Genomic DNA, 16,919 nt, shown 5'->3' on the forward strand with positions numbered 1-16,919 from the left:
CCGACTGTTATTGTGAAGTAAGTTTCAACAGACGATGGACTTTGAATGTTTCCTAAATTTTATTCTCTATTGTCTTCTGGCACTTTCCTACTCACTTCATCTCTTGTCTCTAAATTTCTAGAGATGGCTAGCCACACAGGAGAAAGTATACGATTGACTATAATATTCATTCTGGCAGGCTTCATTGAGACGCCATAATTTGGTTATTTAGGAGTTAGTAACTATTATTATATTTGTGTATTATTAATATGAGTTGCGAGCTCGATCGCAGTCGTTTCATCTCATGAAAAAAACGGTAAAGCGAATATAATATTTAACGTTTCTCGTTAATGTTTTGATGACCGTGACACAACGAGATCCGAGATCCGGAATAAGAAGAAGGCAAACAGTCGGCTGAGAAGGAAACTCCTTTTGATACAAAAACAAAGAGAGAAATTTGCGAGAAAACATTAGATATTCAATTTATTCAATTTTAACGACATGTTTGAACCTTGAAAAACAGACGTAATTTGTTTATGCAGTTTTTAAACTTTTAAATATGTCTAACCAAAGGTAAGAAAGGTTTGTGTGTTGGAGTTGAAATGTCACGACTTTTTTTTACTTCAAACTTCAACTTTCTGACTTTCTCACCTTCTGTCGCCTTGTCAGAGGGAATCTGCTTTCTATCTTCTTTTTAAATCTACCTCGACTATACAATTATGGTATGGGATTTTTGTACCAGTGCTTATTTAAGTAGGCAGATCAGACTTCGTGTTTTCTACATGAGAATGAAATTCTGGGTTTTGACTCGTCTCAAACTAGGCACTTTGATAACTCCAGAGTCCAGTGGCCGCCGATAGGCTCACTGTAAGGTGAAACTCGTTTTTTGGAACTTTATTTTTGACCCTTTACTGTTTTGGTCACAATGGCGTTATTTGTGAACCTATGTGACTAACTTTGGTATCATTATAAAGGGCACAAAACAAGCTTTCTAACGGTGTATTTAAATTCATAATTCCTGATTGTATTTCTCAGAAAGCTTATGTAATAAAAATTTATAAATTTTTGAATTATAAGAACTTTTTAAATTATGGATACATTTTAATTATACTTCATACATCGATAGACAATTAATTGAAGAATATCTCTGCCAAATTTCATCAAAATTGATACACTCGCTCATTATTTTATTTTTTCCGCCATCAACCGCACTTTTTAGGACAAAAACCTCATATTTTTCCCCCTTTTCATTTATCCTTAATTTTTTCCATACTTTCCATCCATAAAAATGATTTATATGAAAATAAAGCTTATTTTCTGACCATTAAAATGATACCTAACACTTGCCAATTATTTTTTAATTGAAACAAAATTACTGAAAACAATAAGTGGGCCATGTTGACTGTAAAACTCAAAATTTCCCGATCCCCGCGAGATGCTGGTTTTGAGGCAGCAGTGAGATCACAGATTCTCTCAGTAAAATTGACAAAAAATTTCAATAGAAAAATATAAATAACTCTGGAACCGTAGGTCGTAGAGAAACAAATAAGATATCAAATTTTATGTTTTTTCAAGTCCCATCTCCCTGACCGAGTCAAATCAAGATATTTTGAGTTTGAAAATTTTATCAAAGTGCCTACTCAAACTCAAACCCAAAGCCTAAAAGTGACTCCAAAGTCAGAAACAAAGTACATATAAAGGCTAGATAGATAGAGTGCTGCGCCTGTTTTCTACACATACTTTTCCTCCAATTACCGTCAAGAATATAAATCATAAAAAACTCAATTTCTATCTTAATTGACTTAAAGAATTTAGAATTAAAATTAAATTATCCAGAAAACATGTAGATAGCTGCGCCGGTGTTACCAATACTTAGCTTCTATACCAGGACAAATCATTCGTTTGGACAGAAAAATAAATAAAAAACTTACCGCTTACTGTCAAAAGCAGTTTAGATTTGAAGATACATTTGTTTTCTATCAAAAAACATTCGGTACTAGATAATCCTTGATGAATATCAAAAGTTGTGTTTGAAATTATATCCTAAATATTTTCATGATTCATTCCTCGCTAAATCGTGTGTGTTTTTTGTCTGATTCAGTGGTTGGTGCCCCCTAGTGCCAGCCGCCTGCCGCGCAAAACAAAGGTTTTTTAAAAAGTTGATTGAGAAAAGATACGGAAAAAAGTGTCCCTAGATAGGTATGCAATTTGGTGCATAAGTGCAGTAAAAATTGGTGTGCAAAATTAGTTCGTAGAGGATGCGAGACTGTGTGTGTGTGTGGTGTGTGTGTGTGTGTGTGTGTGTGAGTATGTGTGTGTGTGTGTCTCTTTCTTTCTTCCTTTTTTTTTTTTGGGAGTGCCTACGTACACGGTAACGGGGCATCTAGCCTCAGGATCTATGTACACGTAAACCGGTTTACCGTTGCAACATTCTGCTCGTGTGTGTGTGTGTGTGTGTGTGTGTGTGAATTTTTTTTTTAATCAAAACAATTTTAACCATTAATGGCGAGATTCCATCTTACACTCCCCAAACTCCAGATCTTAGTCTTAATGTTATCATTAAAAGACAAGCTTTGCGATTTATAGTTTAATTGAAGCCCGAGTCGAAATATACTCTTACTACTGTTCTCTTGGTGGAAACGATTTATTCTGCATAAGCAATCTGGAGAAAAAAAATCAGTTTCACTGTAAAAGGTTAAAATATCAATAAGTACGCACCGTGAACACCGCTGTAACAATCCTTTGATCTACGTCATCAGGCAACCCATTGTTTCTTTCATCTTTTCCCATTCCCCCTTACTATCCCCCCATCCCCCGCCCACCTCTTCTCTCTCTCTCTCTCTCTTTCTCTCTCTCTCTCTCTCTCTCTCTCTCTCTCTCTCTCTCTCTCTCTCTCTTGTCATAGTGTTATCCCTCCCCCTTCCCATCTCAATGTAAAATGAAAACGTTCTGCTGTTTGCAGATACATGTATGATTGTTTTGTTTTCTCTCTCTCACTAGGCTAGGATTAAAAACCAAGACATCAGGTAATGGGTGTCTAATGCCAAAGTATAGATTCTCTCTTTGGCCAATTTAGTCACGTATGTGGCAGCCCAGCTATTTATTATGTTCTGCCTATAACACACAATAAGTGGGATTCTGGGGGTGGGTACGAAAGAAATCAAGGTCATAAGTAACCGTGCACAAGAGCTGTATAGGGAATTGGTTTCTGGGGGTCTTGCAAATACCAAATATTTTATGGAAAGCTCTTTCGAACTCCAAGACGTCTGGTTTGTTTTGCTATCTTGGAACAAACGAAACAGAGATGTCTTGATGTGTGACCTAGTTGTCTGATTTTGTGACCTCGATGTAAGGTATTGTGACCTAGATGTATCCTTTTGTGTGTGCAAGCCATGCGGGTAAGTACAGCGATAGCTTGCCAGTTGAGGAAAAAAAGGAAGAAGCAACGTATCCGCATTTGAAAAACAAAACAAAAAAAAACTGAAAAAACAAAACAACTTAACCTTTTAAAGGCGAATATCAATCTTACTTGGACCAAAAATAAAATCTTACCGTTTTCATCAAAAGACAAAAAACAAATTACAATTTAAAAACTTGAGCTTTTATATAGAGCAATATCCACCCAACATGCTCAAAGCGCTTTTTATCAATATTCTTACTGCTCTTATGGTGGAAACGTTTTTTTTTCTGCGTTAAAAAATAATATAAATGAAGACTATTATTTGAAAAACAAAAAAATCAGTGTCACTGGCAAAGGGTTAATTGCAGTACTCCTGCATCCTGTGAGACTCCTACGGCACTTGCTAATCATAAAAAAGGAAATAGCAGCAATCAACAATATTAAGGTGAAAAAAAAAGAAGAAAAAAGAAGTGGGTGGGGGGGGAGAGCAAACCCAGTAGCAATGCAACCTTTTAGCGGCGAAATTCGATCTTTGACCTAACACCAAATCTTCTATCATCAAAAAACAAGTAACGGCAAAACTATTATAGACAATTGAAGTCCGAGTTGAGATAGTCTGACTACTCTCTTGGTGGAAACGCTGTATTCCCCGTTAACAATAATAAAGATAAAAGCAAACTACTATCTAAAAGCAAAAAATTAGCTTCGCTGTTAAGGGGTTAAGAACACCTGCAACTGCAACTGCCAGCATCCTTGAGATGCTCTTACGTCACCAAGGTCACCAATCGACACGTCTCCCTCTCGTCGGCATGCATCCCCCCCCCCCCCCTCCACTCTTTCAAGGTGGTGGTGGCGGCGGATAAAAAAGGCCTTTTTCTCTTTCATTCAGTCAACTGGTCTGCTGGTGGACCCTAGGCCTCTCTACAAGTCCAAGAAATAATACTCACTTTTTCTCTGCTCCAACGAAACTATCTACCCCCTACCGGTCTAATTATTTGTAGCAGACGACAAATTTCTCAAAACGGTCACGTGACACTATAAAAACAACACAGGAAGTCCATGAAAGCTTATTTACGGCATTTCCTTTGAACCGTGTAAACAACAAAATTTCGTTTTCATTCGACTCAACGGGTCAGATTGGCCGGTATTTTTTTAACGAACTAAAGTTCTGAAAAATCAAAATGTTTCTTAGAAAGTTGAAAGATGCTAGTTTTTGAAACAGAGGTAGGTTTTTAAAAAAAATCTTTATATTTTACGTGAATGCATGCTCAAGGCGAGTTGGACGTGCAGCGGAGGTTGGTAGGCCAAAGGCCCACCTCTCTAGATAAATAAAGGAAACAACATTTTAACCACTTAAAATAAATAGCCAACAGTTACTGTCGATCTATTTCGACCATAAATCATAAAACAATTATTTCCTATCTTTAAAAACAGTTTAGATTATATTAGATATATCTTTAAAAAACAGTTTAGATATAAAGATGTACCTTATTTCTCCATAAAAAGAACAAAAAAACTAAAAACAAAAAAGCATTCCAAACTTGATAATCCTGGATTAATTTCAAAAGTCATATTTGCGAATGGAATGTCTACGTACATAGTAACCACAGGCAGTTTAGTGAGCAGCAGTGGGAGTCAAATTGTGACCAAACTCGCCGATAAGAAAGTTGTGACTGGAAATTGGGGTCAATTAAAGATGCATAAAACTTCGTTATAAAGAGGAATATATCGCAGATATTTTGGTATCATTATTTTTGTTACTAACTGGGCACCAAGCCTCAGGATCTACGTACACGGTAACCTTGAATCTCGCCTTTAATGGGTTAAATTGTATTGTTTGATTTTTAAAAATACACAAACACACACACATACAGAGCGAGGTCCATCCATTACTTGTATTGTTGCGGCAAACCTTCCAGAGCTACTGTGTACGTAGATCCTGAGGCTAAGTGCCCAGTAACTGTGTATGTAGACACTTCCATTTGTGAAACTACTTATCCATTTCGATGCTTAGAATTCTCACTTCCATTCCAATTTACTTTCAAAACAAACAATAAAGTAAGTTTATTATTTTCGCACAAAAATAGCTCAGAAGAATTTAATAGAATCGGGCACATTTTCTAGTTATATATAGTGAGTTTTCTATTATTATTTTAGTAAAAACATTTGGGACTTGGACTTCTTGTTGCTAAAGAGAGGCTGTCGTTATAAGTGGACTGCACTGTAATTTTTTTAAGATAAAAAGAGAAAGAAAAAATTATTTTTACCCTTTTTTTTAGTAGTCTCAAGCCTGAAACCAATAGCTTTGCAGTTTGGGCATTCAAAAGGGAATTTTTATTGGACTGACTATTTTCACCGACCTGTGAAAATAGTCTTTCAACCTATTATCACCGTACAAGGAGGCTATTTTCATCATATAGTAACAGCCATTCAGAAGCACAATTATCCATTGAGTCCTTACCACTAGCACTACTACCCACTGAGTCCTTACAGTGCTAAAATTATCCACCGAGTCCCTACCGTCAGCACTATTATTGTTGTCCACTGAGTCCCTACCACCAGTATATCACTCATAAACAAAGAAGAAAAATACGTTTTAGTTTAAGTAAAATCGTCAATGATATTCTGACAGTGACATACAGACATTGGCCTTTTATTTTGATAGCGCTTTTCTACATTTTTTGGGGGCCCTTGTTCTCACACAAAAATTCTGAAATTATACGAAGAAATTTCAACATTTCGATTTCTGAGTTATCAGTTGATATTTTATATGAAGTACTGCAACATAGCTTGTTAATAAAGCATACCAAGATATTATCACCGTACTGGGAAAGTCGCCTACCAAGATATTAAAATACAGTGAAAATAGCCTACCGCACTATTATCACTGTACCGTGAAAATTGCTTACCAAGATATCACTGTACGGTGAAAATAGCCTACCACACTAATATCACCGTACAGTGAAAATAGCAGCTTCCAATAAAAATGTTATATATATATTCTAAGGAATTAAGAAAAAAAAATTTTTTTGCTTATATATTTTTTAATGCTGTATTCTGGTATAACGTCTTCAGAATGAGCACAATATTTATGAATTTTGAATCGTATTATCATTTTAAAGCTGTGTCCTTCATGTCAAGTCGATTGGTTGGCAGCTTGTATGAATTGATATATCTTTCCTTATACAATCCTGCTTTCTCTTCCTCCCAACCAATCAACCCCCCTAGTGAGTTGAAGAGATTAAGCGATGACAACCTTGCCAAGCAGCCCGATGAAGTATTCGATATTATTTGTAAAATCGGCAGGGGGTAAGGTCAAGTTCATTGTTGGAGATATTTTATATTCTATTCCTCCTGCACACCTTGCACTATGCTTGATCAATTATCAACAAGACCCCCTTTCTTCAATTAGTCTTTTTTTTCTTTTTTTTCGTTTTTGGTCTTGTAGTATTTATATATATATTGTAGAATTCTTTTCAGCTTTTCCAAAGTTGATTCCTTGGATGGTTTGCCGATCATTTTATTTTATTTTTTTTTCTTCCTTTTATGTTATTTTATTTTATTACACATGGTTCTCAATTATTGTATTATTTCTTGTATTACCATGGTAGTCTTGTGCAGTATCAGTGCTTCTTGCATGCATTAACAGTGGCAGTATTTCAGTTTGCATTGCTTTACTAACCATCAATATATATAAAAAAGAATAATGTTAAGATTTCTGGCATAAAGTAACTTTACCGTGGTTGATAGGGAAAGAAGAAGAAGAAGAAGAAAAAAAAAGGCTAAATTGTTGTTTTGTTAATTTTTGTTGTTGATTTAAAAAAACAAAATTGTTTTGGATTGTTATTAAGACTCATTGAACACGCAATAGGCACTGGTCTTCTTGTACAAGACTTCAAACCTTGTTGTTTTTTTTGTTATAGTTGACGTAGTTGAAGCTTGCCATTTACAAACATTTTATAAGAATTTTAGGAATTCCAGAAAAGAGAGCCAACCTCACAAAGTGAATTTTAGAATAGAAGGTTACCAGATTGAATTTTAGTTTAATTGAGGAAACAGGTCTTTGCTTTTTATGTCTGCCATTTATTCCATTAATGTCTAACTATGTTTATATCATATTATTCTTTAAAAATTAAAAAAAAGAAAATCGTTTTGATTTGTAATAACATCTACCCGTTTACCCCAGTTTTATTTTATTGTCTTCTTGTGCTAAATTGTCACCAGTTCATTTTAAGTTTGAAGTTTAAAGGTGGTTTGTGCATGGCATGTCTCAAATATATACATATTTTATATAACACAATGTGCTTCTCCTGTCACAGGCCATTTGATCATACTCTCCCCCTCAATGCGTGACACACTTAGAATACAAACTCATAGTATGTAAAAAAAAAAAACAACAAAAAGCTGAAAGGCCTGTACTTATGAAAGAGCGTTTGTCCTCAAAATTTTGGAATAAATGACATCTCTCTAATACTTTTGGGATAAAATGATGTTTGTATTTTATGTGATTCATGCCTACTTTGGGTTTCTTTTTTTAAAATTATTTATTTGGATATCATTTCTGTTTTCGTTTTTTTTTTAGTTCTTTTTTTAAATGTATTAAAAAAAATTAATACAATTTTTTTTACCTACCTCAGTCAGACTAGTTGCACTTTATGTGTTTTATTTGGTTTTCAAGCTTTTTTCCTCTCCTCGTATTCCGTTTTCTAGGGTTTTGGGCAACCAAGACAACTGGAATTTAATTCAACTGAATTCATCAGCACAGAGCTTACTCACTCTAATTTTTTTAAATTTTTTTATTTTTTTTCAATTTACATCTAAGTAAATACCTTCACATATCTTTTTGTTCTACCAGGGTTTTTTAAATTACTTCAGCTGTATTCTGTATTCATTATTTGCCTTTCAGTTGGAATTTTCGCTGCGTCCATTCCCAGTGTTATTTTTCATACACCCGATTCCTGTTTCCTCTCATCCCTCAAACTGTAACTTTTGTTTTTGTTTTTATTCTTAAAATTATTAATTTTTTTTCTTTTTTCCAACTCGGCTATTGAAAAAAAATAAATGTAGTTCTCCCACCCCAAGTAGTCAGAATGGCACCGGTTTAACTCGTCTCAGTGAAGAAAGCCTCACTCGACCCCCGGAGGAGGTCTTTGACATTCTTGGGAAATTGGGAGAAGGGTAAGAGCCTCAAAGAAATAATATATGATAAATATGTACGACTAAGTAATGTAGTGTAACGGGAATGAGAGAGAAGTTAGAGATTTAAGTCAACCTTCAGAGTTTGGCTACACCAAGGCATAACAGTTGTTCATCATTAATTTGGATTAAAAAGAAAAGCCCCCCAAAAAATGAATACATTTATAATTCTTTTTAAAGTATATATCAACTGAATTGCCATTTACGGTTTCAAATTTCCCTGTCTTAACTTTTTTTTCCTCCATGCAAATTAATTGAAAAGTATGAAAGAATGTTCTTTCTATTGAATTTTATCCAAAATTCTTGATATCAAGTGATTCACTGGTTTTATGCATCAGGACTGATTCAAGATTAAATTTTATCGTAAGGACAAATATTCCTAATTTTTTTTGTAAGCGTTTAGATAAAAGATTAATCTGAATTTAAAGCTAAACATTTTGAAAGTGTTTGTGTAAAAATAAACAGAAGAATGTGAGTGCTCTTGGCTTTGAAAAAAAACAGACAAAATAATTTTTAAAAAATAATAATAAAATTCCCTTTACTCATCCCCATGGGGAAATTTGTCTCTAGGGTCTATTCCAAGGGAAGACTTGAATAACCCAGGCGTCAGTCGCAGAGCACTGCTGCAAAGTGAGCTAGGGCAGATAAATTGACGACAACAAAGTGATGATAAAAAAAAAAAAGATTAAAGTTTTTTGAATTTGTAATAAATTCTATGTGTTACAGTACAACTAGGCAAGCTTTTATGATTGTAGAACAGGGTAAAATTACCATCTGAAACTAAATTATTAAACTGCAATCTGTTCAGGTAATTTTCAGTCTTTGTGTTTGATTTTAGTATTCGTTTTAGTGGTGTTATTTACCTTGGAATGATAAATGAATTCCTTATTTTCATAGCCATAACAGTTAATTTTGTGTAGTTCCACTTAATAGATATGTCTAAACATCAATTCCCATATATATATATTCTATATATATATATATATTTTTTTTTTTTTTTTGGAAAGATAGAATTTTACTAGTCATATTTCTCTATCCTTTTTTGAACAAAATTTGTTATTGTTAATCGTTTTATTTACATATTTTATGGAAGTAATGCATTTTGAATTTGTTCATCTCTTGCATGTTTTTAATTTTGATTAACGAGATTGTTTTTATTTATTTGTCATTTGTTTTCCAATTTGTCGCTCTGATAATTATCTTGGTTATTGCCTGTATTCCTAATGCATTCAGTAGTAGCTCGTAGATTCAATTCTTCTCAATTTGATTGGACCATATTCATGCATTTTGGGCATGCACACGTGTATACATATTTCTTTTTATTCCTTTATGTGCATTTGACTGAATTTGGATACAATTTTTAAATGTTTCAAAAGGAAAACGATTGCCTCTATAAGAAAAAAATAAAAAATAAAAATAATATATAAATATAATATATATATATAATATATATATATATATATATATATATATATATATATATATATATATATATATATATATATATATATATATATATATATATATATATATATATATATATATATATATATATATATATATATATATATATTATTTACTTCAATACAAGATGACAATTACAGTATGTTTGATAAAAGAATGTAGGTTTACAAAACGTAATGATTTAGTGCCATATTATTACACAATTATGCAAAACACACCAAAGGATGTGCAATCCTCTATAAATTATGTTTGTTGTCAATCTTCCATTGCTATTTCATTTAACTATTAATATACAACAGCTCAGTAAATAAGAATACTGCTTAAAAAAAAATAATCCCATTTTAAATGCAAATTTGATGAATTTTTTAAAGTAAAAAGAATAAATATGAGCAGAGTAAAAATAGGTACTTGAATTGGTAGGTTTTGTTTCCTGAAATTGACTCGATTGCTTAACAGAACAAGCTGTTAGATGATTTCCTTGTTATCGTATTTGTACCAATGCATTAATTCATTGACAAGCCATCTCATTTGATAATCCTACACTGTACAAACAAACAAAGAGTAAAGTATTGGGGATTCAATGGATCCAGAATTTGGACAAAGCTGATGTTACCCTTATTTTATTTACTTTTTATTTGTTTATTTTTTAATGTTTAGTTGAATTAATTGCTAAGATTACTCATGATTATTTGTGAAAAGATTCATCCACAATTTTTATCTAATTTTGATGATTTAAAAAAATTCAATATTACTTCTTCTTGGCTTTTATTTGATTTCTTATTTAAGTAAATGTGGCTCTATTTGAATTTTTAACGAAAGTTTTGAAAATTGGTTAAAATTGGTTATTTTTGCAATTCTTAGCTCATATTCAAAAGTTGCGCAAATTTTAATTTTTAGTATTTTTAATGCAATAATATCTAGCTTTTAAATACACTCACAATCTTTAAAAAAAAATTGGGTGGGTCAGTGGTCAATGTGTGGGTAAGTTCCAAGAAATTTTGAGTTGTTTGGGATTATAATATATGATGTCGGTGGGATTTGAAAATGGGGTTTCTGTCCATTTGAAATGTGACTTTAAAAGTCCAAAGTTCAAAGTTGCATAACATTTGAATCAATTACCCTATCATGTTGATTGCGGTATCAAAGGTCTTAGAATTGTATGTACTTTCCATAAATAACAGGTAACATATTGGCTGTACTGTATATATGATTTGAAAAATCAGTTTGGAGAAGCTAACCTTAATTATTGACATGAAAGCTGTCACAAAAACCTGGAAGTAATTGATAATTTTGTCTGATTTAAGTAGTGTAATGTTTATGATTATATATCAATATCAATGCTGGTGGTTTTTCTCTACATTTGGAAATCGTCCTTTAAAAAATATTATTCTTCCCACCCCCACCCCCTGCTCCAAATTAGTGTTTTGAGAGAGTTGATGTGAACGTACACATTGATCATCTCAATTGTTCTAAAGATTGGGGTTAGTGCTTTTTTTTTTTTTTTTAAACGCAAAATTTTCCTCCTTTTTTCACTTTTTGTCATCAGTAGCGTTGATATATATATGCAAGATACGGCTATGCTGATGTCTACAAATATAACAACTTCAGTGTGATTCAGGAGTTGGGGAAATAATAATTTTTTAATAGGATTTCAGTCAATGAAGAAAATATTAATGTTGCATTATATATTATATCTGTTTGTTACGATGTGTATGTAACAAGGCCTGACAAAACTGAATGAAAAATACCAGAAAAAAAAATCATCCTTGACCTTAGCTGAATCTTTGGGATTGTTTATTTATTTTATTTTATTTTTTTCTTATATTTTTCCGTTTTGCTTTGTCAAGCAATGTTTTTTTTAAACATACCTTTTCATATTCATATTTTACACCAATGCCTACTCCCTAATTTTTTTCTTTATCTCTTTGTTGGAAATGAATTATTACTTGTTCTAATGTCATGTTTTGATACTTCCCTGTGCCCTTCCCAGGTCCTATGGCAGTGTATACAAAGCATTACACAAGGAATCTGGTCAGGTCCTTGCCATCAAGCAGGTATGCTGAGAAATATGTACAGTTCACTCCGGATAATCGCAACTTGGTTAATCGCAACATTTTCCAAGAAACAGAATTAATTCTACATAAAAGTCACTGGTTAATTGCAACAAACTTCAGTTAATCGCAACAAATTTTCGCCTTCAACAAGGGGGGAAATTCAAGAAATCAATCAAACAAGATATCATGATTAAATTTCATCATGGAAGAAATCGTGACAGGCTGAAAAATCAAGAGTGAGCGGGATTTAATGCTTAATTACTTGTCACTATTCTATTATAGACAAAAGAGGGTGGGTGGGGCTTTGCAGTATGGGTTTGTGATGTCATCTGTGGCTATTAAATAGGAGGCGAGGGGGGCTGGGTATAGTTTTTACAACAGGTAGACAATGACTGTTGTAAAGAGATACCCTTTGTTTTGGGATTGACAGCTGTGCTTTGTGACCAATGAGTTTGGTGAAAGCCTCTAGTCTCTTTGACTCTTAAAAACGTTGAGAACAAAAGAGTGAAAGTTAATCAAATCTGAATAAGATGTCGACTTACATCAGAGCTGCTTTTGCTTGCAGGGCTGCCATATGGTTTTTATTTCTTATTGCTCAGTATTTGGTGGACTAAGAACAATGTTTATAACAACTGGTTTGAGTTTACCATAAATCTGTAACCTGTTGCGACAGTGGGCTGGAAAATCAACTTGGGTTAGTTGCACCTTCGGTTAATCGCAACATTTTCGCTGATACCAAAGTGTTGTGATTATCTGGAATGGACTGTATATATGAAGTGTGTAGTGAAATGTCAGAGAATAAAAACTTTGCGGTGACGGTTAACCAAAATTGTAGTATAAAATTGGTGAAATACAGTTAAAATACATTTTATTGATGTGAAATAAGGTGTAAAAGACATGTGATTGGGAATTATAAATAATCTTTTGGGTCAAATTGTCATTCAAGCAGATGGAGAAATATACAAATTATGGTGAATAGAAGTACTAATATCAGACAATTTGGTCATGAAATATCTAGTAATGTTATTTGGAGGGGGAGGGGGAATAAACACATGCTCTTTCATTTCTTTCTATTTATTAAACTTGTTATATTTTTATTGTGCAATAACACATACTCGCAAGGTCGTAGTGTTATTGGGCACGATAAAAATAACTTAGTTTAATAAATACTAAGAAATGTAATAATCGTATAGAATAGCCGAGTGTCTGTTTGTAGTTGTCTTTATTTTTTGGCAGATATTTCATGTTCTTCACAAGTTTTTCAAAATGATATACAGATTTCTTGCTTCCATCTGTTCTCCCAATTTTTGCCCGTGCTCTGTTCAATGTTATCCATTCATTCCAGGGGAGCTCAGTTCCATAGGGCAGTTCCTCTCTTGGATCTTCAACGGCTTCATTTGCATGATTGTCCCACTCTTTCCATGTGGAAAGTCTGTACACAGCTGCATGGTCAGGGTTGATGCTTTTTTCCGTCATGAAGCTCTTTCTCGACTTCAATCTACTTGTCGTTGGGTTGTGGTCATATAGATAGTATGCGCTTGGCTAAGAAGCTCATAACATTACTATCAGGAAGTATAACGGACCAACACACAAAACTGTGTGTATCCATGAACGTTTATAGTCGGGTTAATACAGTTCAGTGAGCATTACTCATAAACGCGGATGGCAAAAAACCATAACAATGACCTGAGCGACGTCATCTTCGAACTATCTATAGGGGGTGTGTTGGGTCCAGTTCCTGTTTATATTTCTGGGCTTTGGAAGCAGTGGCTCTTTGAATGTGGGGAGGAATGATTATAGGAATACTTAAAACAAAAAGGAAAACTCTGTCGTGGCAGCAGGAAGAGGCTTCAGCCTTTAATGGAATTCAGGTCTTGCATGTCTACAGGATCTCACTGTCATTCAGAAAGTGCACGTGAGTTGGGAACTTGTCTTTCATGAGCAGGCACAATTTTTTCTCTCTTCTGAAGTGGAAGAGTGTAGTGTAAAGAGCATACCTTGAGGGCATGTAATGTAAATGATATAAAGCTGGGTTAAAGGATTCCTCGTTTGTGACACACCCTCTCAAAGCAGTATTATGTCGGGATAAACTTAGTGTTGGAAATTAAATTCATAGTCACAAATATGAAAATCGAGTTTAATTTCTATTCATTGAAATAGTGAGAATAGATGTTTTCTTCAAATGCTTAAATAAGGTTTGTATTTCCTATAATTTTAGTTCTAAATCCACTTTTCAAGGTCCAATCCACCCTGAAATAATACCATTTTGAGATATGGGTCACATTTTTGTTAAGTATTCCTCATTTTCGTGTTCTGATTTGTCGTAGCGTCTGTGTGTCAGAATAAGCGTGTTTGTGTCAGATTGACACACGCCTTTTGGATCAATTTTGTTTTTTTTGTTGCAGGTTCCAGTGGACACAGACCTTCAGGAGATTATCAAAGAAATTTCAATTATGCAGCAGTGTGATTCCACCTTTATCGTCAAATACTACGGGAGTTACTTCAAAAATACAGATCTATGGGTGAGCTTGAACCTGTCAAATTAGAGCAATAACAGTAACAGTGGTGGTATGGTGATTGGGAAGATGATGATGTTGATTGGAGAAAATCATGATTAGAGAGAGAGAGAGGGGAGGGACTTCATTCTACTTTTTGACCGTTGTCATATTTTTGTAGTTATGTCCCTTGGTTTATTCGTCCAAATCGAAGAATAATAATAAAGATAGCGCTTGTCGGTTGATTTTGAAAGAAGAGCATTTGTATTTTGTAATTCACAACCCCTTTTATTAACTATGTAGATATTTGCTACATTTAGTAACTTTGATAAATAAATCCAGCCACGTCTCTCCAATGCGAATATCCCCGTTGCCAGCATTTTAAATTGTTACACATAAGAACAAAAAGAAATCCTTCCCCACCCCGGCAACCTGTCCTTATAATAATAATAATAATAATAATAATAATAATAATAATAATAATAATAATAATAATAATAATAATAATAATAATAATGGTAATAATAATAATCTTTTTTGTCCAAATAGACAATTATTGTTAGGTTACAGCTCTTGTAATAGGAGAAAAAAGTAGTTAAAATAATGGAGACTCCAGACTGTGGAGTTCTGGTTTAGAGAAACGTGGCTTCTTTGGACGGGGGAATGTGTCAGCTTCCCCTTGATTCACATCCTTGCATCCTGGGAAATATTTGTTTGATGTTGACTGAAGTAGAAATTATTCCAAAATTATTTTTTTTTAGGTTTGGTGCTGACGTAATAAGAAATTCATTGAAAATGTTTTCATGCCCTTTTCTATCTGTTTATTTATAAAAAAAATAAACACCGCAATTTTTTTCCCCCCCTCTAGATTGTGATGGAATACTGTGGGGCTGGCTCTGTCTCGGACATCATGAGGCTGAGAAACAAGACGGTGAGATCAAGTGATCATTTCATTTTTAGGTTTAATTTAAAAAAAAAAAAATATTATTTATAATACATTCACCTTTTTTTTGGTGTATTTTAGATGATGTAAAACAAATGTGTTTAAGGTCAGTCATGATAATAATAATGCCTTTTCTTGTTAACATATTACAAGGTTGCCAAATTTCTGTATATTTACGGAATTCAGTGTGTCATAAACCTCAGTATATTTTTCAAATCACCTGTTAAACGGGGAAAAGTATTAAGTACATAATGTCTCTCTACTGGAGTTCAACACTCAGAAAGGGGTCGGTCCATGTGTTTGTGTAAAAGTTTCTGAAAATTTTTGCCTCCTGCATTGGCAACCCTGATTCTAGTGAATTTGACATTCTGAAAATGAGGAATGTGTCAAGGGCTCGGCAGTGAAAGCTAAAATTTATGATTCTGACATAGGATTCTGTAATATTGCTTAATATAACTGGACGGTCTTTCTAATTAATAATAAATCAACAGTTGTTTGTTGAAAATAAAGGACAGTTGCCATGGAAACGCATATCATTTTCTCAATAAGTCATTTAGACCTGTAAATTCTCAGTCAATTAACTGAAATCAGTCAATTTGTCAAATTCAAATATTTAAAAAAAGGAAAGAAAGAAATAAATAAATAAAAAAAGAAAGAATTCACAAATCGTAGTCCATGACCGTAAAGTAATTAGGAGTGTTCCACAGCGCTACGCATAGCTCATGGGGCCCGTTTATATTAACGATGTATATATTGCCAAGACTTAGCGACGCTTTTTATAAAAGGCGTGTCTGAACACTTCCCTGGGTATTTTCACACATCCTTCGTTAAATTATTTTTTCACTTTCCAAACCCGTCGTGATCCCAACTGTAGCCACTTTTAACTGAGCCACAGAGCGATAAATTTCACTGTTTCATCTAAGCCAAAATTGACCACATTTACCTGGCAAGTCTCAAAACTATGATAAAGTAAATTGCGAATGCCGGAAGTCAGTTATGTAGACACCTTCAAATCGAAAGTTAGGATAGATTGCTACAAGCACATTTCGATTGCCTCACGTTGTAAACAAACTGGTTGACCGTTTCTTCACTGATTGAGTACCTGATTATAAGGAACAATGGTAAGTAGCTTAATTAATTCCCGTGCAAATCAGGACGTTTTCTGCCATTGTTTTGCTCAAGCCCAAGCGAGCTTGCTGTTTTGTGGCGATTTACCTTCATTTCGATTCTTTGAATTTTTCCGCTACGCCTGCCGAAGTTTCTTCTTGATAATTCACTTCTCCTTAATAATTCAGTGTATTGGCCTGAAGTCATATTTATTTAAGTTTTTTTTCTTCTGTCGTTTACTGATTGAAAATCAAGTTTGCTCATTGCTACATTATTCTAAT

General features: G+C 33.6%; 1 protein-coding gene across 3 annotated transcripts in view; it reads left to right on the top strand.

Moving 5' to 3' along the window:
- Positions 1 to 328: 328 nt before the first annotated feature.
- Positions 329 to 16,919, top strand: part of LOC144957367 (serine/threonine-protein kinase 3/4-like) — a 35,366-nt gene continuing 18,775 nt past the window's right edge. Inside the window, exons 1-6 of one of the 3 annotated variants that reach the window (XM_078888563.1) lie at positions 329 to 552; positions 6,608 to 6,688; positions 8,447 to 8,557; positions 12,030 to 12,093; positions 14,499 to 14,615; positions 15,457 to 15,519. In XM_078888563.1, the coding sequence (XP_078744689.1) occupies positions 539 to 552; positions 6,608 to 6,688; positions 8,447 to 8,557; positions 12,030 to 12,093; positions 14,499 to 14,615; positions 15,457 to 15,519 (450 nt within the window). In that variant the 5' untranslated portion in view covers positions 329 to 538. The remainder of the gene's footprint in view (positions 553 to 6,607; positions 6,689 to 8,446; positions 8,558 to 12,029; positions 12,094 to 14,498; positions 14,616 to 15,456; positions 15,520 to 16,919) is intronic. The other 2 variants (XM_078888565.1, XM_078888564.1) reach the window with 2 other exon arrangements.

The sequence above is a fragment of the Berghia stephanieae genome, chromosome 11 (assembly GCF_034508935.2).
Source record: "Berghia stephanieae isolate SIO BIC M18660-M18661 chromosome 11, UCSD_Bste_1.3, whole genome shotgun sequence".
In the NCBI taxonomy this organism is placed as follows: Eukaryota; Metazoa; Mollusca; class Gastropoda; order Nudibranchia; family Aeolidiidae; genus Berghia; species Berghia stephanieae.